A 26,079-nucleotide genomic window follows, 5' to 3' on the forward strand; every position below is an offset into this window, starting at 1 on the left:
GATGGTGGTCAGCAGCTACTGTACACTGTATCTGACCAAATGGCACATTTAGAAAATGCGCAAAAACGTGACAGATAACAAACTTTCACTTTCACTTTCACTCTGCTGTTTGTTAATTACAAATGAAACAAACTGAAACTCAAATTTTAACTGACCAGTAAACCACTTCGCTGTGTGAAACAACTAGTATACTGTATAATGCACTGTTTTAGATCTTTTTCGGCCACGGTTGCAGACACTTGCGTGCAACTCTCACACGGCAATCATGTCACGCCACATTATCGCACTGAGAGAACATCATGAAATCATGGGAATCACAATCAAAGCAAGAGTGTGTGTTGGAAAGGAGAAACCATAGCTAGTCGGTAGACCTACGTAAATTTACTGATAATATCTAGTATTACCACACTCGCCGATCCAATTCCTGTGCCCAACTACCTAGCCAGAGCTTCGCCTTACTCGATACAAAAACAGTGATCTCCGCACAATAAATGGATGTGTAGATGGGGGTCTACGACATATATTGTACACAACAACATGACTATATGGGAGAGACGTTGGCATAAACGAAGACTTACCCGTGCATGACCACTGTACATTCCTCCTTAGCGCGCAGTGCTCCTCCAGTCTAAATCACGCTCTGAGAACACGCGAGGTCTAGGGCGGGTATGTGCAACACATACCCCCTCCCTCATCACCAAAGAGTCTCTTTCTCCATGGGGCCAGTCACCATATATCATTGTGGCCCTATGTCTGACGAGACGCATAAAAAACACTTCACCCAACCCTGAACTCATTTCATTGCAGATGAACTTGTTTATTTACCAAATAAGTGCCAACAGAGAATTATATAAACTCGAGCCTCCATCTTCCCTACATTGTTAATGCTACACGGCTTACTTCGTTCCTTCGGGTGTTCGCGTTCGCGTCAAGTGGTCGCGTTACTCGACATTTTGTAGATTAGGTGCCCTAATATACGAAGGGTCGGGTAAGGAGGGGTAAAATAATCAAAATTTAATACAGAATAATCCTTGACATAAGGCTGATCGTTTAACGCGACTATACGTAAAAAAGTGCCATTCAAGTGACGAAGTATCGGGTGAATCAGGGACGGCAAAACCAGTGAATAAATCAAAGCAAAAGACATTAAACAGGCCACAAAATAGCACAAAAATGGCAATAACAAATAAAAGAGTATAAAATACCCTCAGAAACATAATTCTATGGCTAAATAAAACAATAGCATTACAGCTTGGAGAATATGAATATTCAAACTTCCGATCAAAACAGCAAATCAAAAACGTTAAAATAATTAAGAGTTTTATTGCAAAACGCGCGCTAACTCCATTCTTGTTAATTTGATTGATTGATTGATTGATTGATTGATTGACTGATTTATTGTCCACTCTGGAAATTCTTTGTACATCGGATATCACAGCAACATAAACATTAAATACATCACAGGTACACACCACAGATATATCACAGAATACGAATGAAACTAACTCATCGGTAGGCCATAGCATATGCAGGACTCCACCCTAACTTTTATCTTTGGCGGCCCGATCGATTGAATTTTTATTTTTTGGTGGCTCGAAAGTAAAATCTGGTGGCCCGAAAAAAAAAAATCAAGAAAAACTAAATCGGTCGTACTAAACATATAAAAAAAGAAACATTAAGTATAACTGAAGTGATACAGGTACCCATGGCATGTGAATAAAAAATTCAATCATGTTACCTTTATTCTGAGTTCTACGATTTAGCAAATTGGCTTATAGATTATTATAAAAGTTGATGCCTATATCAAGTGGTCAAAACTTACATTTGAAATGATAAAGTGGGAGCAATGCAGATATTGGTAAACATTCGACATTTTGTTTTGCCATTGTAAAGAGCCGAATGTTACCGTTATTCATTTCGGCTTGTAAAAGCAATCATCCAACATTTACTGGTATTTTAACACCTTACGGCAGCCGAATGCAAAATGTAAATGTAAAAGCAAATAACTGAAATTTCATTTTAGCATCATAGTATTACGGAGCTGAATGTTATCCTTATTCATTCCCGAACGTGAAAGCAAATAGGGCCTATCCACTTTTTATTTTAGCATCTAACTGAGTGGATTGATACCGTTCATTATTTTCAAATGTAAAAGCAACATTTTGTTATTTTAGCATCGTCCGGAGCAGAACATTACCGTTATTCATTTCCAAATTTAAGAGCAAATATCCAACATTTGTTTTATTATCGTACGGAGCCGAATGTTATTGCTGTTCACTTCCGGAAGTGAATTGAATCATCTGACGATTATTTTAGCATCGCTAGAAACCGAATGTTACTGTTTTTCATTTTTGAACGTCAAGGCAGACATCAGACTTTTATTTTACCATCAAACGCCGCTGAATGTTACTCTTATTTCGAAATGTAATAGCAAATATCCGACATTTTATTTTAGCATTGTAGTATGGAGAAGAATGTTACTGCTATTCAGAATAAAACGTCAAAGCAAACATTCGACATTCATTTCAGCATCTTCCGGAGCCGAATGTTGTCCTTAGGCCTATTCATTTTCAAGCGCAAAATCAAATATCTGACATTAATTTTAGCACCCTGCGAAGCTGAATCTTACCGTTATTCATTTCTAAAAGTACAAGCAAACATTCGACATTAATTCTATTTTAGTATCATACGGAGTGGAATATTACCGTTATTCATTTCCAAAATAAAAGCAAGCATCTGATATTTATTTTGGCATCTTACGGAGCCGATTGTTACCGCTGTCCATTTCCAAAAGTAAAAGGCAAACATCCGACTTTTTTTTTTTTCTCTCTCTTTTTTTTGTGGCTCGATCGGGACACCGGTAACTAGATTCTGATCAAATCTGAAAACAATTCTATCTTTTCAGCCAAACAACACAAGTATTCGCAGTGATCTGAAAGAATGTCTCCATAAATGATATACTACGTGGTTTTGTACAATAAAGGACGTTTATCCTGAAACAGGTCCCCATTCCATTCACCGCCATTCAGTTACACGTATAATTTGTATTTCGTCAGAGTGCAGCCGATGACTGCTATCAATCTCCATAGACTTTGCACATGGTAGACACTCGCACCTGTGCTAGAGGGGACCGATATCACGATTCAGCCCGATAAAGTCCATGGCGGTGGTATGAGCTAGCTGTCACCAGCAGTGAAGAAATGAGTGGAGACAGAAACCACGATAATGCCGATAACAATGTTGTCAAGACTTTCAGATAGAACAGGAAGGACCAGATCGTTGTAATCCACGAGTCGAGACGATTAAAACTTTCGCCGCACATAATACTGTACAATATGAATGACCGTCCATTGAAACCTGCATTATCACTCTATCGCACGCCAGCGTATCGCTTTGCCATAGTTATGCATGGCCTGCTAGCCTTGTATACAAACGCTTGTGATAATTTTTTCAGAGTAAAAACGTAGGAATACAATCGCGTATTCGGAGATAAAACACGCGATCGTTCGTAAATTTGCACTGGCTTTTTCTCGAAGATTCGAGTAAGCTGTACCCGAGGGTCGGTCGGGCGGATTTTTTTTTTTTTTTTTTTTTTTTTTTTTTTGCTACCTGCATTTTACATGTAAAACTCGTGCTCAGTAAACAGTTACAACTGCTGCACCGTATGTGCTGTGTTCATCTATTCTACAAATCATTTATGAGGCCGATATTACTCGAATTGTACCCCTTCACAGAATTTAAAGATGTTGAAATCCCTATCCTGAATGTTTTCACTTCATATTTTACTATTTTGACTTAGATAGATAGATGCAAATTGACCCATATGTACAATCTTTTCATGGCACACGGCGATCTCTATTACAGTCCCACATATACAGATTTGTGTAAGTTCTCCACACAAGAAACCTATGGCAAAACTGTGCACAATACACTGCAGTCTGAATGCTAAGTATACACTGTATAAATCTTGATAGAGTACGCGTCCGTGTTGGAAACAGATGACGTACTGATCAAGCGAGGCTATGCGAGGCGCTAGCGAGATCTCTCCGGAGCTCCCTCGTACATCCGATATCCCCAGAGCCGTTTCCACTTCCAGGTTTTTTGCGATCGCGATCGCAGTCAACAAGATACTTGATATCGATAGCAAAAAAAATAATAAAAAAACATAGGGTCGGCGGAATTTTTAGGGTCGGGCGGGTTACGCCAATACAACAATTTTTTTTTTTGGCCTTAGGGCATATAATCTACGAAAGGTCGTGTATCGTGACCACCCGACCCGAACGCGATCACCCGATGAAACGAAGTAAGCCATGCTACACCCATATGAAATTTTCCTACTGGAACCCAAGTTAAGACAGCTCATAGCTGTCTTAAAGATAGAGCAGATTTCTTAGACAGATTTAATGGAATACCGACTGACAGTACATTTTTAAAGGAAATTTGCTTTATAGACAACAAGCCAAAATTTGTCTTAACTAAGGCAAAATTCTCAGTAGGAAAATTTTCAGCCAATTGCTAAGACGAACTCTTAGCCAATTTTTATGGAATGTGTGCTTTGGCTAAGCATTTTGTCTTGGCCAGAAAATAAGCTACAAAATGTAAATGGCTTAGATTTTCTGACTTAAACATGCCTATCTCGTTTATGGAATACCGGCAGTGGTAATCGGGTGGCCGGTGGGTCCATCCGTCAGTTTCAAAACTTGTGGCTCAAACTACTCTTATGTTTTGAGCAATTGGCCTCAAATTTGGCATACATGTGTAATCACTATCAGGTAGGTAGATGGGCAAGACACTTTTTTTCATCTGCATGGAGCTATACATTACCATGGTAATGGCAAATTTTTGTGAGAATTATGCAAAATATGGCTTGAACTTCTCTCACATTATTTCGAGCAATTGACCTGAAATTTGGCATACGTGATGGCTACCATAGGTAGATGTGCAAGACACCTTTTTTTTTGTCAGTATCACACAATGCATTGCCATGGCAATTTGCAAATTTTTGTAAATATCACAAAATGTTGTGGATTGAACTACTTCTTTCAATTTTAACCCGTTAAGAATGAGTCCTGAGTATACTTGGGCAGGTGTCTACAGGAAATGCGTGTTGTAGCAAAACCAGTCTGTCCTCAGTGGGTTAAAGTAGTTCAGCTGAAGTTTGGCATGTAATACATTCAGTGTACTGTGTAATTGTGCAAGACACCTTTTGTATGAGTGGTAAGAAATCTGTTGCCGTGGCAACAGCAGTTTTATACAAATCTAACAAAAATATATAGATTGACCTAACTCCCTCAATTTTTGAGCAGTTGATGTCAAATTTGGCACGTGTGACTGATATCATTTACATACAAGTATGTTGGTTTTCCAAATGTTTTGGTTTTTTTTTCTAGCTCACCTGAAGGCTCAAGTGAGCTATTGCGATTGCTCTTCGTGCGTCGTCCGTCGTGCGTAAACTTTTACATTTTCATCTTCTTCTTGAGAACTCCGTGACCGATTTTCACCAAACTTGGCAGGTAGCATCCCTAGGGGGGTAGGATGTCAATTTGTACAAGTGGGCACCATACCCCACCTGGAGGGCCCCCAGAGGGGCCCAAACCCCCCAAAATTAAGGAATCTCAAAAAATCTTCTTCTCTAGAACCAAAAGTGATAGAGCCAAGGTAATACTATGAATTAGTACATTGATGACTGTGGTTTCGAGTTTGTTGTCCCCGCCGAACGAGTTTGAGCAGGGGACTGTGAAACGGGCTCCGTATGTGTGTGTGTCCGTGTGTCCGTCCGTCCGTCCGTCTGTGCGTCCGTGTGTGATCAAAATATTCAATTTGCTACTTCTCTGTCATTTATGAGCCAATTTTGATTCTGTTTGCTTTATATGATAGCACTACATGGGAGCTTTGAAACTTCTACACAGAATTTCAGTTGTGACCTTTGACCTTGACCTTTGACCTATATTGAACATTTTGCTTCAAAATGCTACTCCTTCACCATTTCTAACCCGATTTCGATTCCGTTTGCTTTGTGTGATGGCACTAGGTGCGGTGAGTATTTTTACTAGTGTGATGGAATATGTATGTAAATGGACACCATGCCCCCATTATCAAAGCTACCCCCACCATAAGTTTCCAATGTTCTCAGGTAAGAGTCTGCAGAAAGCATGGAAGGTGAACTTGCGATACTCAGGTGAGCGCGTGACCCCCGGGTCTCTTGGGGTTTTTTTTGGTCATGATCACTTGATGCAGTGAGTTGGTTCAGTCGGTAGCGGTGAGTTGGCTCAGTCGGTAGCACATCTGCCTCACGATCCTAAGGACCCGGGTTTGAATCAGAGTCTGGACTGAGCAATGTTGTGGGTAATCATACCATCCCCTCTAGCAAGAGGCAAAACACTCTGTCCCTCAGATAGGACATAAAATGGAGGTCCCTTGTACGAGAGAGTCACAACTCATGCATGTAAAAGATCCCGCTTCATTCATTCATCGCAAAGAGCAGGGTGTTTAACCCAGTGAAGTGGTCCCATCTCACATCCAACTGGGCCCCATGGAAGACCAGCTTAACGTAGCTGAATATGGGCTATCTAGCCATCTTCTCAGATGGAAATGAACAAACAAACAAACAAGCATTGCCATGGCCATGGCATATCTTCATGAAAATCACACAAAATGTGTTGGATCAAACTACTCTCTCAGTTTTAAAGGAATTGAGCTGAAATTTGGTACAAGCTATCAATGTAATATGTAGTTATGCAAGACACCTTTTTTCATGAGTGTTGAGAAGTCAGTTGCCAGTTGATGAAATCATACAAAAATATGTAGAGTAATCCAACCCTAGTTCTTTTTAATGTTTGGCTTGTAATTTGGTATTGGTACAGCACTGAACAATTCTTTGCCATGGCAACAGCACATTTTTAGCTCACCTGAGCCGAAGGCTGAAGTGAGCTATTGTGATCACTCTTCGTCTGTCGTCCGTCGTGCGTAAACTTTTTACATTTTCATCTCCCTCTTCAGAACCCCATGACCAATTTCCACCAAGCTTGGCAGGTAGCATCCCTAGTGGGATAGGATCTCAATTTGTTCAAATGGGCACCATACCCCACCTGGGGGCCCCCAGAGGGGCCCAAACCCCCCAAAATTAAAGAATCTTAGAAAATCTTCTTCTCTAGAACCCCACCCCTTAAACCCACCGCTTAGTAAGGAATCTTTGAAGACTTTTTCTAGAACCAGAAGTGATTGAGCTACATGTGTATAAGTTAGTACAATGAGTCAGTATATTGATGACTACTGTTTCAAGTTTGCTCGTGGCAGAATCAGGGTTGCTCCCCCCCCCCCCCCCCCTTGCGACCCAAGGAGTGGAATGGGATGGGTCAAAATGGTGATGTAAATTGTACATGTTCATTATCATTGAAAACCCCGACGAATATTCACCAAACTTGACAGGTAGCATTAATGCCAGGGGTTTAAGATCTCAATTTGTTCAACTCCTCTTGGGGGACTCGAGGGGGCTTAATTCCCCCCCCCCCTCCGAACAGACAGTAAGGAATATTTACAATTCTTCTCTAGAACCAGAAGTGATATTTAAGCAATGTTACTTTGAGTTTGTACATTGATGACTGTAGTTCCAAGTGGATCCAAATTCGCAGCTAAATTTTCAGCTTTTTGCTGAAAACAACATAATGGATTTTCACCAAACTTGGTAAGTAGCATTGCTGGGGGGATAGGATCTCAAAGTGTTTGAATGGGCCCCATGCTTTCCTTGGGGGCCCAGGGGGTCCAAACCTCCTAGATTAAGGAATATTGACTAATATTCTTCTCTAGAATAAAAAATAACACAGGGCTCTAAAGCAGAATACTAAAGGAAATGCATATTTTGTTGGATTATTCCCCCATTTCAAGCATAAAGCATGTTAAACACAGCAGCCTTTTATTCATCCATTTAGAAAATTGCGTTTTGGAGAACGGCTGCTTAGAAAAATTGTATCCTGAATCATGCCTAATCGGAAGATCCGTGGTTATTTTGGGGGCGTGTCCATGACGTCATGGGATGAAAGGCAAACCCGGAAGTATCACACAACAGCCTAAGCTTACCTATGTATGCTCTCGATGAGAGCGTGATGTCGAGGCTCATACCCCGAAATCCCAAGACATTTTTTATCAGAATGTCACAAAAAATGAAATAAAATTGTTTTCTACTTCAAGTCTCCTGTGAAATCACACATTTCCTCGTTTAAATAGAGTCTGTTACGTGTTATTTAGGCCACGAATACAGAAGCTGTCAGGCCTAGTGCCTGTACGATGGTGCTTCATAGTCGATCAGTCACATGCATGCGCCCATCACCGGCCGTGTATGTCGCAGTGCAGTAGCCTCCGTGTATCAAAGAGCGGAGAAGCCTGAGCTTCGTACCTCTTTGATACGTACAATGTATTATATCGGCAGTTCCTCGGTAGTACTACAGCTGTGTTCGCCATATACATATTGTACATGTATTTAGCGAGTCTATTTTTTCGCGAATCGGGACTTGCCAATAATTTCGCCAGTGCTTAAATTCGTGGTTGTGGAGTACACCACGGAAGAAGGAAATATATACGGAAAGAGAGTCAATATTTTCTCGTGTTTTTAAATTCGCAAAAAGCGAAATTGGCAAAAATAATTTTAAAAAAAACTCGCAAAACATTCGGCGTGCGTGGATCGCTAATGCTAGATACCACGCAATCAATGCGCGGGTATCGGCTAAGTCGAAGTCTTGACTAGGCCGGCCGGCCTATCTGGTGATAAAATAAACGATACAGAGCACTGCGATTTTCATCGATAGTGATAAAAGTTTGATGGACTCAGTGAAGTAATGAATGGATCGTGCAGTACCTAGCTCTTGCTAGATAGAATGCTGATGAGCTGTGAACGGGAGTATGGAGTGAGTTCGCCCGACCAGACGCTGTAAATACGCTGTGCGAATACCTGTTGCGACGTACCTACGTACAGCGACTGGGCTGTATAGGAGTGAGTGTGATGTGATTGATAATACGTAGCCCGACCAGACGCTGCGCTACTTACAGCGACTGGGCTATGTTCAGTTAGGCCTACTGCTACTCTGAAGTACGAGATCAAGTCAGCACTAAGCTCGGTTCATTTTCAGTTCAGAATAAAAAAAAAAAAAACTCTTACCCATCTAAATTTTGAAGTCTACCTGGTATTGGTCCTGCGTCACCAACATTGTCCCCTGGCCTGCTGTGTGGCAAGGGCTCGTACTGCCAATCTCCACTAAGTCCGTCCGCTTCAACCGGACCGCCCTGGGCCTTCCCCACTAGCTCGCCCATAGCATCTCCCTCCTGCACCCCGCCGTCCGGCTCGTCAGCAACATCTATCTCTCCAACTTCACCAGGGTCATCATCACTAGTTTCATCATCGTTATCATCACTAGTGTGTACTGTATCAGTCAGTTCATCATCGCTCCCACATTCAAATTCCACCAAGAAATCATCCTGATCATCACTGCATGGCCTTAACGTACGATGTCGTGCATTATCGAAAAACAAACTTTTAAACTTTGTATGCAAATACTATCTACAACAACTTGTATGATACAATGCATGCATTATGCGCGGGGGGCCTGCGGCGCTCGAGACCTTGCGCGATTCCTTTCATCCCATGACGTCATCGGCAAAGCCTTGAAATTTACGCTGTGACCTAGATTTCAGGGGGGTGACAGGTGTAAATTTTCAAAATCCTCTAACTCCACTTCAAAAAGGCCATTTTAAACGATGTCAATGACAAATTGTTCTATGTGTCCCACTCTTTCACTTCATATATAATTCTATTTCTTTAGTATTCCCCTTTAAGTCTTGTTTTTTTACCAAACTGCATAGTCCATTCTGTGAAGTACAGTGTACTTAGCAGGTATTTTTTACCAGTGTGATGGAATATATGCAAATGGCACCATGCCCCCAGCTCTCAAAGCTACCCCACCACAAGTTTCCAATGTTCTCAGGGAAGAGTCTGCAAGAATGCATGGAAGGTGAACTTGCAATACTCAGGTGAGCGCGTGACCCCTGGGTCTCTTGTTTAAAGAAAATCATTAAAAAATACTGTAGATTCAGCACACTCCCCCAGTCCTTTCAAGAGCATTTTGCTTAAAATTTGGCACATGTGATGGCTATGTTACGTAGATGTGCAAAATTTATCTTTCATCATTGTTGAACAGTGTGTTACCATGGCAAAAAACAGTTTTTGAATGAAAATTATTCAAAAGTACTTCAGTCTGTGAGCATCTAACACATGTTACCACTTTAGTAAAAAGATTTGCAAACTTAATCTTCTGTCATCTTTGAACAATGTTATACCATGGTAACAGCATATTTTCAATGATAATCGTACAAAACTATTGTGGATCCACTCGACTCCCTCAGTTTGTTATTATTTGACTTGAAATTTGGCACATGTGACCAGTGAAGTATGCAGATGTACAAACTAATAAATACTGTAGATTCAGTTAACTTCCTCAGTTTTTGACCAATTTGCTTGAAATTCATCATGTGTGACCGCCGCAATGGAAGTTCTGCAAACTTCATCTTATGTTGATGTCAAACAGTGTGTTGCGTGGCAACAGCATTTTGTAATGAAAATCTTTGAAAAATTTCACAAGTTTATCTATTTCACTCAGTTTTTGAGCATTTCATTAGTTTTACTCTCATAATTAAATGACCAAAGCACGTCTTCCTTCAATGTTGAACAAATCATTGCCATGGTAACAACATTTCTTTCCCAATAAAGCGCTTACAAAATTATTGTTGATTTTGCTTGCTCCCTCAGTTTTAGATGGGGATATTAATCATATTGAGTGATAATTGTAGTTTTAATTATGGCTGCTTTGTGGAGGTTTGCTCTCTTGGAGTATTCCTTTAATTTTTATGTATATTTGGAAATGTGGAAACTGAATTGAGGAGAGAAAAAAAATTAGTCCTGCATGATATGTATTATGTTCTTTTAAATAGTTTTTATGCCTCCGCCACGTAGTGGTGCCGGAGGCATTATGTTTTCGGGTTGTCCGTCCGTCCGTCCGTACGTACGTCCGTACGTACGTCCGTCCGCTTTCGTTTACGCGATAACTTGAGTAATATTTACTGGAATTTTACCAAACTTGGTAAAAGTATGAAGTATGATGGGGCAATGATTTGATTAGATTTTAGGTGAAATCGGCTAAAGGTCAAAGGTCAAGGTCAAATCATGAAATTTATCCGTTTACGCGATAACTCAAGACTTTATGGAGCAAATTTCACCAAACTTTGTTGGAGGATGATGTATGATGGGACAATTACTTGATTAGTTTTTCAGTGAAATTGGACAGAGGTCAAAGGTCAAAGATCAAGGTCAAATCCTAAAATTTATCTGTTTACGTGATAACTCAAAACTGGATGAAGCAGCTTTCACCAAACTTGGTCCAAGGATGATGTATGATGGGACAATTAGTTGAGTAGATTTTAGTGACATTGACAAGAGGTCAAAGGTCAAAAGGTCAAGGTCAAATGCTGAAAATGTTGCTATTTCCCCCATATCTATGCAATGCCCGCAGTTATTTTCTTGAAACTTAGTGTAGACATGTACTACTGCATAAAGATTCTCCAGAGAGAGTTTCATGTCATAAGGTCAAAGGTCAAAAGGTCAAAGGTTAGGTGAAAATGTTGCAATATCACTTTTCTCACAAATGGTTCAATGTATCTTCATGGAACTTGGTACATATGCATGTACTGACTGGCAGGGATTATCTAGGGAATTTAGGGGCCATGGGTCAATAGTCAGGGGGTCAAAGGTCAAGGTCAACTCCTCAAAATGTTACTATTTCCCTCATATACGCCTGTACTAGTATATGCAATGATTGCATTATTAGTTTTAAAATTTAATATATGTACATGTATTACTGAATGGAGATTCTCTTGGAAATTTCCAGCCAGAAGGTCAAAGGTCAAAGGTTAAGGGTCAAAGGTTAGGTTTAGATGAAAAAAAAAAGATATATTTTGTACTGTTTTTTTTAGTGTAATTACACTCTTTCTTCATACCTTGAAAATTATACTCCATGCATAAACTTATAATAAGGTCGGTCAGAAGTCAAGTAAAAATTTTCAATTCCCCAAATATGTGTACCTGCACTCTTTAATAGACAATTATAGCAAACCCAGTTCGTGGAAAGTGAACATTCAAGATATTTCTGATAAACCTGTTATTTTGATATTTTGCCAGTTATGTGAAACTGTCATCACACATTGTGAAGACATTGTACTATACACCTATTGGGAGAATCATGCATTATGGCGGAGGCATCAGTCGCCGTAGCGACATTTCTAGTTTAGATCAGATTTGATGGTGCATCTATTGGTCATCAAATTTCGGGGGGGGGGGGGAGGGAGGGAGGAACTTTAATCATATGTAACAACAGTAACATTGTGTATCTTCAAGACACAAATTTTCACTCTTGCCTGTGTACAAAGCATCAATTGCTCTCTTTTCTTTCTGTGTGTATGTCTTGAGCAGTTTGAATGGACCAAGAATGATGACAAAGTGCTGCAAGCCATCGAGGCAGGGGACATTGAGAAGCTTCAGATGACCCTTGCCAAGAAGGGCACTTCACCAACCAAGCTAGATACTGAGGGAAAGACTGCGTGAGTTTCCATCTGATCTGATAATGCTTCACAGCCACTTGTCTCTCTGACCACCTATCTGATGTCAATTCTTTATCGATTTCTGTATTCTGAATTGGTGTCTGTCTGTCTCTTTGTGTTACTTGATAAAGTTGACAGAGTTTGTGCGTACACCCCCCACCCCAACAAAAAGTGTATGGGCGGAATGTAGGAATCACCCGGAGGTTGGGTAGCTTGCAATCAGCCGATTGGTCCGTTGCAAAATCTTGTGGATCAAACCCATCCTCATTTTTTCAAGAATTGACCTAAAATTTGGCATGTGTGACCGCTATCTTGGGTAGATGTGCAAGACACCTGTTTTGTCAGTATCAAGTGATGCATTGCCATGGAAGCAACATTTTTTAATAGAACTCATGCCAAAATGTGGGTCAATTAACTCTCCGTTTAAAAGCAACTTAGTTGAAATTACGCACATGTTATCAAGGTAATGTGCAGTTCTGCAAGACACCTTTTTGTGAGTGTTGAGAAATGCGTTGCCAGTGCAACAGCAGTTTTTGTACAAATCATAGTTACAAAATTCTGCACAGGATTGAACTGCTCTCTCAGTTTTTGAGCATTTTATGTGGAATATACATGGGATGTAGGATCACTATGATATGTTAATGTGCAAGACGACTTATTTGTTAGTGCCCAGGATATGTGTTGCTATGGCAACAACATTTTTTATACAAATAATACGAAATATGAGGATAAAGCTAACTCCCTCAGTTTCTGAGTATTTAACTTGAAATTTGCTATACAGTATGTGACCTCTGTAGTATGTACAGTGTACATTTGGACACTTCATCTTTCATTAATGACAAGCAATGTGATGCCATGGTAACAGCATATTTTAGAATAAAAAGTATTGGAAATATTGTGGATTTGATTAACTCATTCAGTTTTTGAACACTTGCCTTGAATTTGGCATATATGCAATGGCTGTAGGATACTGATGTTGTAACTTGATCTTTCATGAATTTTAAACAATGTGTTGCAAGGCATATTTTTCAAAAGTAGCAGAAAGTATGTTGCCATGGTATCAGCACACTGTGACCTCAAAATCAAGAGAAAGCAGATACAATATATCCAGAGCGGGTTGATAGATAGAGTTGTGACACCAGAAGTTCGCGCTGATTGGTCAATCCCTCAAAATAGTTCCCCCGATCGTTGATGTCGTTGGAAAACCGCGTACCCCCATTATGACGCAAACAATGCACTTATTGTTATTTTGCTCCGTGGCTGGCGCAAAGTAGAGTTACGCGCTCCGCGCATGGGTTCTACGCGAGAGTTCCCCCTGGTCGTCAGAAGAACAATAAAGACCAATAGCCTGGGATTTTGAATTGCAACAACAATTGTAAAGGAGTGGGACTACATAATATTTTCGTCCTTCCATTTTGACGTTTGCCCATCAACATCATCCAGGAGCAATAAAACCACTTTGAAAATATTTCATCCTTACTAGTTGCAGGCCTCGAATTTCGCCAGTTTTAGGGACAGGCAATTTTTGGTTTTAGGGGCACTCTCTCTCAAAATTTTTTAAGGGCAGCAAGGAAAAGTTGCAGTAAGCATGGTAATTTTGAGAGAGGCATTGTGGCAAGTAGATAGGGCATTGCGGCAAATTGCCTTTTGCCTCCCGGGTAGTTCGAGGCCTGTAGTTGTTTGCAACCGTTTCCTTGACTTCAACAGGCAAGTACTCTTTCCTCTACTTCATTAAGTTTACATGATTGCCGTGAAAACAGGACATTTTTCTCAACAAGTCACACTCCTGTCGCACGCAATTGGTATCTCACACATGCCGCTGGGTTCGTATGGTACTGCGCGCCTATGTGAAAACCCTGTAGAAATAATTCCTCGACATCGACGACCACGGGGAACTATTTGACATGACCTTTGTACCCCAGTGTCGCAACTCTATTCTATCAACCCGCTCTGAATATATCAATTGTTTACGTAAGTAATTGACAATAAATTGGCTCACATGTGATATCTGTGAAGCAGATTTGAACTCATGTTTTTACAGTTTACAGACATGTACAGTATATGTAAAGATATTGTTTGTTGTTTTTGGCGCTTACCAAAGAAGAAATATTGAGCAGGGTCATTAATCACAATCAGTGATATTTCTAGTTTATTTTTAATATAATTTTCTTCATGTCTCACTATTGCTCTTTTCATCTCACTAACTTCTCTGTCTTTTTGTGTACTATATATGTCTTTTCTATTGTTGCTTTCCGTTTTTTCTATCCTCGATCTGTCATATTCCATCTTTTCTGTTATTGTACTTCTTTTATTATCCTCTTTGTTCCTGTACTTCCCTTTTTCAAGATTGCATTTTGCAGCACAGAAGGGGCAATATCCATGTCTAGAAGTCCTCTTGCAGCTGGGGGCCAATCCAAGAGCATCAGATGGACAAGGCAAGTAGCAGCATTGACCATCTACTGCATACACCATATATTTAGCGAGACTAAATTTTCTTGAATTGGGAGTTCTCGACGATTTCGCGAGTGGTCAAATTCACGATCATGGAGTACTGTACTGAACAGAGAAATGTATATGTGTGCTTTACATTCACATCGGGATCAGAGTCGTTATTTTCGTGTGTCTTTAATTTCGCGAATAGCGCCTGACTTTCAAAATTCGTGAAATTGAAAGCCTCTCAAAATATTCGACGCATACAGTACCCCATCAACCCCACCCCAGCCCCACTCACCAAAGCTTAAGGCGCGCCGGACTTTTAGTCGTTGGAAATCCAGAATGCGTTCGGAATGCCCTTTATCTTTATGGCATGCACTCCAGAATGCGCGCATTCTATACCCATTCCGGCCGCCGCTTGGGAATGCTCAGCTTAACAGGGCCTAGAAATAAGCCGGGCATTCCGGAATGAAACTGAGAATGCTTCAACGATACGTGTGACCTGGATTAATCCCTCTATTGTCTGCAAAAACCTGACGGTAAAGGGATTAATTCACCAGCGATCCAGCTTTCTATAAAGCAGCCAACAGACCGTGTCGCGTGAACATGAGCTTGAATTCAATACTATAGTATGCGCCGCATTTGCAAACATTTGGAAATATCCGACATTTGTTCTAGCATTGTAAAGAGCCAAAAGTAACCGTTATTCACTTCTTATTGCAAAAGCAATCATGGAACATTTACTAGTGTTTTAGCACCTTACGGAGCTGAATGTTACCGTTAATCATTTTCACATGTAAAAGCAAACAACCGACATTCATTTTAGCATTTTACGGAGCTGAATGTTATCCTTATTCATTTCCGAACGTGAAAGCAAACACCCGCTATCTATTTTAGCATCTAATTGAGCCGATTGATACCGTTAATCATTTCCAAATGTAAAAGCAACAATCTGTCATTTATGTTAGCACTGTACGAGAAGAATATTACCGTCATTCATTTCCAAATTTAAAAGCAAACATCAAACATTTATTTTATTGTCATACGGAGCCAAATGTTACTGCTGTCCACTTCCGAAAGTGAAATGGATCATCTGACAATTATCTTAGCATCGTACGGAGCGGAATGTTTTCATTTTTGAACGTCAAGGCAGACATTAGACATTTATTTGTACCATCAAGTGCAACTGAATGTTAGTGTTATTCATTTTGAAATGTAATAGCAAATATCCAACATTTAATCTAGCATTTTATGGAGCAGAATGTTATTGCTATTCTCTTCCAAACGTAAAAGCAATCATCTGACATTCATTTTGGCATTTTCCGGAGCCGAATGTTATTGCTATTCTTTCGAAAGTAAAAGCAAACATTATTATCATCGAACGGAGTTTAATATAATTGCTATTCATTTCGAACGTCAAAGGGATCATTCGACATTTATTTTAGCATCTTCAGGAGCTGAATGTTATTGCTATTTACTTTCGAACATTAGAGCAAACATCAGACATTTATTTTATCATCTTATACGGAGTTGAATAGTCATTCATTTCGAACGTCAAAGGGATCATTCGACATTTATTCTAGCATTTTCCGGAGCTGAATGTTATTGCTATTCAAGTTATTCTCAAACGCAAAAGCAAACAGCCGGCATTCATTTCACAACGTACGGGGTTGAATATTATTGTAATCATTTCCGAACATCAAAGGGATCATTCGACATTATCTTAGCATCTTCCGGAGCTGAATGTAATTGTTATTTACTTCCGAACATTAAAACGAACATCAGACATTTATTCTATAATCTTACGGAGTTGAATATTACTGTCTTTCATTTCCAAACGTAAAAGGGATCATTCGACATTTATTTTAGCATCTTCCGGAGTGAATGTTATTGCAATTTACTCTCGAACGCAAAGCAAACATCGGCATTTATTTTACCACCTCACGGAGTTGAATATTATTGTTATGTCATTTCCGTACACCAAAGCAAACATTCGACATTCATTTTAGCATCTTTCGGACCTGAATGTTATTGCTATTTAATATTATCGTCTTTCATTTCCGAACGAAAAGGGATCATTCAACATTTATTTTAGGCATCTTCCGGAGCTGAATGTTATTGCAATTTACTTCGAACGCAAAAGCAAACATCCGGCATTTATTTTACCACCGTACGGAGTTGAATATTATTGTTATTGATTTCCGTACACCAAAGCAAACATTCGACATTCATTTTCGCATCTTCCGGAGCTGAATGTTATTGCTATTTCGAACATAAAAGCAAACATCAGACTTTTATTTTATCATCTTAATACGGAATTGAATATTATTGTTATTCATTTCCAAACGTCAATGGAATCATTCGACTAGCATCTTCCAGAGCTGAATGTTACCCTTATTCATTCCCGAAAGCAAAATCAAATATCTGACATAAATTTTAGCGCCATACGGAGCTGAATCTTACCGTTATTCATTTCCAACAGTAGAAAGCAAACATCTTGACATTCATTTTAGCATCTTCCGGAGCTGAATGTTATTGCTATTTACTTTCGAACTTAGAAGGAAACATCCGGCATTTATTTTATCATCGTATGGAGTTGAATATTATTATTCATTTCCGAACGCCAAAGCAGACATTCGAAATTTATAACAGCATCTTCCAGAGGCCGAATGTTATCCCTTATTCATTCCCGAACTCAAAATCAAATATCTGACGTTAATTTTAGCACTGAATCTTACCGTTATTCATTTCCAACAGTATAAGCAAACATCGTGACATATACGGGGTCGAATATATTCGACTCCGTATGATTTCCGTAACCGTTATGATTACCGTTATTTTCCCCGGTATGATTACCTTTATTTATTTCCAAAATTGAAAGCAAACATCTGACATTTATTTTAGCATCTTCGTATACGGAGCCGATTGTTACCGCTGTTAATTTCCTAAAGGTAAGGCAAATATCCGACTTTTTGGGGGGACCCGATCGGGCCACCAAAATCGTTCATGTCTGAAATTTGGGTGGCCCGACGTGCGTTTTTGGCAGAGATGTCAACCATTGCGATTTTTCCGTAATTATTACGGTTTTTTGTCAACAAATTTACGGCATTACGTTTTCTATTGGTTATATACATTTTTTTTTTTTTCATTTAGTGTGTGTAGCATACAACGTGTTGTCAAGGAGATATCATACCTCCTTGGCCTGAGTAGCTGCATACTCGTACCCTTCATTATTTGAGGCAGGTATAGTGAGCATTCCATTGCCCAATGTCTGCTTCTTTTTCTCTTTTTCTTCATCTGCTTTTCCCTTGCCTCCCAAATACGAAATGACTTTTTAATAGAGTGTTGTGTGCTATTGGCAATGTCATTGCAAAGTATTGAGAGGTGAGTTTCTGTCCATGTGTTGATGTGCACTGTATAGGTGAAAAGCGCTCGAACTTTCTTTCCTGTGACGGATTGTGGAAACTTGATATAGTTTATACTGTCTAGATCTAGGCCTACTAAAGGAGATCTCACATAGCAGAATACTTATCACAAACTATTTTCCGGTCAAAATGAATTAATTTCGTTTGTCTTGTATCGTTTATTGACTTGATCCCAAGGATCTCGTCGCAATACCGAGTTTCCAATGTGTATTTATTTTCGCGTCCTATAAGCTTACTACTAAACTTTGTTTTCTTTCTGTCGTTTCTCATACCTCGTTTTGGTACGATTTCTTCCATTTTAGGAAATATCACTTAAACTTTATTCGTTCCCCTTATCCTTTGAAGTATTTAAACGTAATTCTCTGCACTGTTATTTTCGTAACGGCGATTTCTCCGCTTCGCTGCAATCCTTTTTCGAATCGAAGCGACGGAGTTTGATCCCAGCCGCTTCGATGTGCTGTTTGTTGTCTTTTCTAAATATTTGTGTTGTTGGGAGGTGTTGATACTTTGTATTTGTTATTTATTTTCCTAGGTGTTTATCTCGAGGGACTATGCATGTTTCTTAATATTGATAAACAAAGCCAAAAATTATCTCGAGTGATGTCTGATGGTGATGATGATAACTATGCTGGTGACTGGTGTAAAAAGACGGCTTCTTGTGAATGCTTAGCGTACGTGACGTTTGTTTTATTTCCCTTTCCCTCTTACTCTTCTTTCCCCCTTACTCTTCTTTCCCCTCTCAAGAATGATAAAAAAAGAAATTACATACACCGTCACACCTCACAACAATTGAACAAAAAGAACCATGTGCTATAGCAACTTTCGTAAAGTTAAATCTAAATGTTCAATTTCAGCAAAGAATAAGGGGAAAACACGAATGACAATAAATAAAAGCGAAGAGATTGTGTATGCAGTCTCTTCGGCTCGAAGAAACTTGATACCCAACCCCTCTCCCTTGTGAAAATTTCCACAAAAGCAGGTGCCACACCCAGGTGCGTGCCAGACGAAAGAATGCGCACACTGGAATAAACGGCGTGTAAATGTCCTGGAAATATCGATCGAAGAACCAGCTCATAAGTTGAATTAAAGGAATCATTGCAAGATATCATGATTCTATGTCTATAGCCTTTCTTTTGGCGCATAGTAGGAAACATCGAACTGTCGATTATAGTGTACTTTATCGAATATCTAATGTTCCCTGAACAATACAAAAATGATTGATTATTCAGTCAATTAAAAATGCAATCACAGAAATACATGAAAGATCTCGTATGCCCAGACAAATTCACTACGAGTAGGTCCAATGAGATGCAGTCATCACCTGGTTAGACAGCAAAATACGTGTAACGACAATTAATTTCAGTTCACGCTCATCAAAACTGCTTACTAGTATTACTTTTCAAAGTTTTGGCTATCAACATTCGTTCGTGGGTGTATTTTGTTTGTTTGTTTGTTTTGTGTGTTCTTCCCTCGTGAAAAACGTAATGATTTCTTCATATCGAACATAAACTGCATGTTTACCGTAAACAAGCCATTCAGCTCAGCTCAGCTATGGCGCATTCGATCCATCGAACTTGCAGTAACCTCTTATAGGCAGGAGCACATGGCGCATTCCTTTAAACTTGAAAGTGAAGCCACGTGTTTGCACCACATCGGCGCTTCCACACACAGCGCGACATTTTGCGATCATCGTTATCGCAGACTTTCCGATTCCAGTCAGGGGAAAAGGAATTGGAATACTTCGGAAAGTACTAATATTTAAAATCCAATAAAATGAAAAAAGCCTGAAAAATACGCATGATTATGTTTTTATAGTAAACAATAATTGGAAACACAGAAAAGAGTTTTGCATCCGCTCACACAGAACCTCTCTTGAGAAGATCAAGCATTCCCCGTCCCCTGCTAGATAGTGGAAGCTTCCATAATCATCAGCCCAGCAAGTTTTTGGAGGTACAAATTTGCACTTGTACACATTCATTGCGAGAAAGCAATCAATCAACGCTGAACATTGCGTAGTTCAGAATCTTTATCGTGCTGGTGACCAGCTGGATGCTTCGGCATGTGTCATAACGTTATGTTTAGAGCCTGTAGGCCTCATAAGTCGACGAGTTTAATTCAAAATAGCAAAAAGAGGGAGATTGAAAAATACGAATTCTGGTGGAAAAATACGAATTTTGGAGCTGCTGAGTACTAATATGTGCTTCCAAAGGTTGGCAGCTCTGACTAAAATACGTGTAGCACTCATTTTTTTTTCACATAATGGTACTTAAATATTTGAATTGCTGCTGGTAATTGGTTATTCCACCTCCCCTCTACCTGACTCCTTTCACTGTGTACTTGTACTCATTTCACTCTGTTCTTTCCCCCACCTTGGCCTCGATCCCATTGGAAAAAAAAAAGAAGAAAAAGAAAACACGAGAAAACACACACACACACACACATTGCAACACACAACAAAAACCTCTTCCCTACACCTTCCTGATTTCTGTGTTTCTGTCAGGTGAAACGACACTATCAAATACAAGAATAAAACAACAGTAGATGTTGATTGAAACTCGATACCCATTCATGCCAGCCAGGTCAGGCTTCAAAGCACATTCCGACAGCTTTTACGCTCGAAAGTAAATAACATTCAGCTCCGGAAGATGCTAAAAGTAAATGTCGAATGCTCCCTTTGACGTTCGGAAATAAATAATAATATTCAACTCCGTACGATGATTAGATGTCGGATGTTTGCTTTAACGTTCGGAAGTGAATAGCAGTAATATTCTGCTCCATACAATGCTAAAATAATTGTCCGATGTTTGCTTTTAAATTTCGAAATGAATAACAGTAACATTTAGCTGCGTTCGATGGTAAAATTAATGTTTGATGTTTGCTTTGACGTTCAGAAATGAATAACAATAATATTCAACTCCGTACGATGATAAAATAAATGTCTGGTGTTTGCTTTTATGTTCGAAAATAAATGGGAGTAACATTCAGCTCCGGAAGATGCTAAAATAGATGTCGAGTGTTTGCTTTGGCGTTGGGAAATGGATAACAATAGTAGATCTATCCAACTACGTACGATGATGAAATGAATGCCGGATGTTTGCTCATTCAAAAGTAAATAGCCATAACATTCAGCTCCGGAAGATGGTAAAATGTCGAATAATCCCTTTGACGTTCAGAAATGAATAAGAATTCAATTTCGTACGATGATAAAATAAATATCTAATGTTTGATTTTACTTTCGAAAGTAAATAGCTGTAACATTCAGCTCCGGAAGATGCTAAAATGTCGAAAATTGAATGATCTCTCTGACGTTCAGAAATGAATAACAATTAAAATATTCAATTACGTACGATGATGAAAACATGTTGGATATTCCTTTTACTTTCGAAAGTAAATACAATGTATAGTAATAACATTCAGCACCTGAAGATGCCAAAATAAATGTGAGATGATTGCTTTTACGTTTGGAAGTGAATAGCAGAAACATTCTGCTCCATACGATGCTAAAATAAATGTCGGATATTTGCTATTACATTTCGAAATGAATAACAGTAACATTCAACTGCGTTTGATGGTAAAGTAAATGTCCGACGTCTGCCTTGACGTTCAAAAATGAAAAACAGTAACATTCGGCTAAGTATGACAATAAAATAAATGTCGGATGTTTGCTTTTACATTTGGAAATGAATAACGGTAATATTCTAATAATCTACGATGCTAAAACAATGTTCGATCGGGATCGGGACACCAAAAATAAAAGTTAGTGTGTAACCTTGCCTAACAGCATGCGTTGCAAAAAAAGCTGGGAAAGAGCGCTAGCGCAAATCATGCTGGTGGCCGGAGTGTACTAAAGAAACGCTCTCTTCATTCATTCAGCGTATGTGTTGGAGTGCACAACGTAGCGGTACGTATAATCAGGGAGGTGAGACAACACCTCACTGGTATAATATAAAACTCAAAGACAATAGAGGCGCATATGAAAGAAGCTGCAACGTAAAAGTATGGTTTCAATAAGCTGTCTGCATTCTCGGACGCATTCCGGACGCCTTGAATAGAGGATTCTATAATCCCCATTCTCGGAATACGACGGAATGCCTCTATTCACAAGACTGCGGGGATTAACAATAGGGCATTCTCAATGCATGTAGAATGCGTGCGTCCGGGAATGAAGAAGAGAATGCGTGCATGCCGGACGCATTCTGGATTGCCAGTGACTAAAGGTCCGTCTCGCCTAAGGAGGAAATTACCCAATAGCTTATAAATTGTCCCCTGACTGTATGTGACTGGCAACAAAGGTTTCAGGCAAAAGTCAGGAAGTTTGAAAATTCATTTTTTCATTGAATCACATTGCCCATTTTCTAAGCTTTGGATTGATATAAAACACTTGTATTGTCCGTTACTGTAAGTGGGCATATAAAGTGAAATGTAATGCACTTTTTAATTTGTTAGCCCGACAAAATTATGAGAAAACAGGCTTTGAAGATTCACCTCTTGCTCAAAGACAATGTCCGAGTGGCGATGCGAGGTGAGAATCACCCATCTGTACAGATGGTGCCAATCAAGATTAAGCCTCTAGCAACCTATAGCCTCTGATTGGCTCACTGAGAGAGTCACATTCCTACACATAGGCACTTTCCTTGAAACTCAGCGTATGGAGCCGAAATACACAATGCGTTTTGCTCAGGTTTGTTTACCAGTACGTCTTTCAAGATACAAGCAAGGAGGTTCAAGAGAATGGAGTCAGAACTGTCTTATTTCCTTTGAACCCATGTTTGATGCCGCCACTGGAAAGTATTTGAAGCATGTGCCAAACTGGATCTGCCGCGCAGATAGGAAGACAATTGACTCGTGTCTCATTGCATAATCATCAGTCACTTTCTAAGGAAGATATGTCTTTGTAATGGTAATTACCTTTCGCCATCCCTACTTATAAAAGATAGGTGATATATAATAGTAAAGACACAGGGATGCTGGAATAGAAATTACGCAAAAAATCATGAACTGAAAATGAAAATTACTCGACTGGCCATGCCTGGCCGCTAATCTGATATATCTATTAATAAAGAATTATACTTATAACATTATTCCACTTCAGTTTTATTTGTCAGGATTAAGTGTAAAAGTGATAAACCCGATGGAAAAGTGATAAAACCGGCTTTCGAGGAGGGTACAGTTTTAAACATTTTCACATGATGCAGTTCTGGGGCCCGTTTCATAAAACTTGTCATCAGTAACAACTGCCACATTTCTATGACAAATTTGCTCTCAACCAATCAGATGCAAGGATTTCAGTAGCTTGTCACATCTATGACAACTTGCCACTGATGACAAGTTTTATGAAACAGGCCCCATATTTACACTTTTGCACACATTTGTGGATGGGATTGACTTTTCTTCTATATGCTTTACTATTAAGTGAGATTTCATTTTATTTAATGAATGAACAAGCAAAATATGCCCAACATTATGTCAACGCTCAAAATGAATCTTCAGATTGCTCAGCAAGACGGCGGCATCAAACCCGGCGATCAAAGGCACAAATGCACCTGTGGAATTCTTTTGTACATCAATAGAAAAGTGACAACTGTTTGAATAATTACAGCCAGTTGTAACTCCACCTCTTAAACCTCCTTGATACGATAATTTCATGCCTGCTGCTGTACTGTGTATGGTGCATGCATTACCCTATGGCAACCACACACATACCTGTTTATACACGTAACAGGAGTGGGTGGCGCATTCATATCCACATCTTTACAAGTACAAATTTGTGCATTTTCCTTGTGGTTGATTTGTTTGTTTGATTTTTCATCATTGGGGACCCTTTTATATCCAAAAAATTGTTAGAGTTGGCAAGGGTTGTGCTTCCTGTTGTATTGTTTTGTTTTGTTTTTCAAGCCGTGCATGTTCGGCATTGTGCAGTGGTGTTTATTATGTGAAAAAGAAAAGAAAAGAAACGTGACTACTTAGTTTGGTGCAATCTTAACGTTTAGTATTTGAATATTGGTCATTTATGACCTCTCCTTTCTTCTCCCGTGCTGTCCTTTGAGTCAACCTGCTGTCATCTTTACTACAAGCACACAGTTTCAGGAATTTTGTCACTTTTTTTTACACAATTATGTCATTTTGCTGCATTTGACAGGTTAGTTCCGATCGCATGTTGCACGATTTGTGTGGCGATTTGCAACTCTGAGCAAAATGTAGATTTCAAGTATGTGTACATGTAAATTCAGAATTTCCCATACATGTACTCTTATAAGTTTCATTAGACAAAGATATTTTCTTCCCTGGAAAATGGTATTGAGTGGTGGCTCAATGGAATCCATGCAACATTTCAATGCCTTTCATGGTGCATAAATTTGTATAGAAACTAGAGAATAATTAGAAAGAAAATGTTTTTGAAGAGTGAGTGGTGGAAGTAAAAGTGCCCAACCAAAGTCTGGTAATTGACTGTCTGTAGAAAATTGTAGAAAGCAAAAGAAGGATACACTGAGTATTAGCAATGGACTTGCTGTAGCACAGGAGTCAAATATTTTTGACCAAAAAGCCCCCCAAAAACAGAGGGTAATTTAACCCATTACATCAGTAAATAACTTGCCATATTTTGGTGAATGTTTACACATGCATTTGACATTTATTACACAACTGTGGGGATTAAGCAGCATGACTCAAAGATATGTTCCATGCTTGCCAACAATGCACTCTGATGAATCAGTTATTCAAAATATTGCAGATGACTGTCGAATAATACTGCTGAACCATCTGAAGGGGTTACAAAATCTAATCAGAAATTAACATTTTCTCCCAGGACTGGTAAGGAAGCCATTGTTGCAATTTTTGTCGAGCCCACCGGAGGTACGGGGAGACTAAGGGTTCGCCTGCGGCATCTGTCCGTCCGTCGTCCGGCCGTCGTCCGTCCGTAACGCTACAAAAACTTAAATAACTCTCTACTGAGGACTTCAATTTCAATCAAACTTGGAGGGAAGAGTGGTTATGCAAAGTTACACATTTTACCAAACATGAAGGTCACCTCAAGGTCAAAGGTCACAGGCAGGGGTCAATGTTAAGAGTTTACGGCACATTGCATTTCAATTATGCCTCATAACTTTTGATGTATATGTCTGTTTGTGACCAAATTTGGATGGTATATGTCCTTTGAGAAGTTGAAGGTCACCACAAAGTCAAAGGGCACAGACAGGGGTCAACGAACTTTTAGTGCCCAACTGTACGTTTTTACGGCGCGTTTTGATTGTGGATAAAAACTTTTGATCCATAAGTCTGTTTGTGACCAAACTTGGATGGTAGATGTTCCTTGGGGAGTTGAAGGTCACCGCAAGCTCAAAGGTCACAGACAGGGGTTATCAATCTTTTTAGGGCCCAATGTTAAGTTTTTATGGTGCGTTTCAATTATGGTTCATAACTTTTGATCCATATGTCTATTTGTGACAAAAGTTGGCTGGTAAATGTCCCTTGGGGAGTTGAAGGTCACACAAAAAGTCAAAGCGCAGAGGTGGGGTCAGTGAACTTCTGGGAGCTAGAAAAACATTAATTTCTTCTACGCTAATGGGCGAGACACATTTTGGCA

General features: G+C 39.4%; 1 protein-coding gene across 3 annotated transcripts in view; it reads left to right on the forward strand.

Annotated features, from left to right (window-relative positions):
* Positions 1 to 26,079, forward strand: part of LOC139725047 (uncharacterized) — a 508,769-nt gene that overhangs the window by 37,912 nt on the left and 444,778 nt on the right. For all 3 annotated transcript variants that reach the window (XM_071636133.1, XM_071636134.1, XM_071636135.1), the window contains exons 3-4: positions 12,512 to 12,639; positions 14,986 to 15,074. In XM_071636133.1, the coding sequence (XP_071492234.1) occupies positions 12,512 to 12,639; positions 14,986 to 15,074 (217 nt within the window). The remainder of the gene's footprint in view (positions 1 to 12,511; positions 12,640 to 14,985; positions 15,075 to 26,079) is intronic.

Source organism: Diadema antillarum, unplaced genomic scaffold (assembly GCF_040938485.1).
Source record: "Diadema antillarum isolate AM-2024a unplaced genomic scaffold, OU_Dant_1.0 seq00000013_RagTag, whole genome shotgun sequence".
NCBI classification, from domain to species: Eukaryota; Metazoa; Echinodermata; class Echinoidea; order Diadematoida; family Diadematidae; genus Diadema; species Diadema antillarum.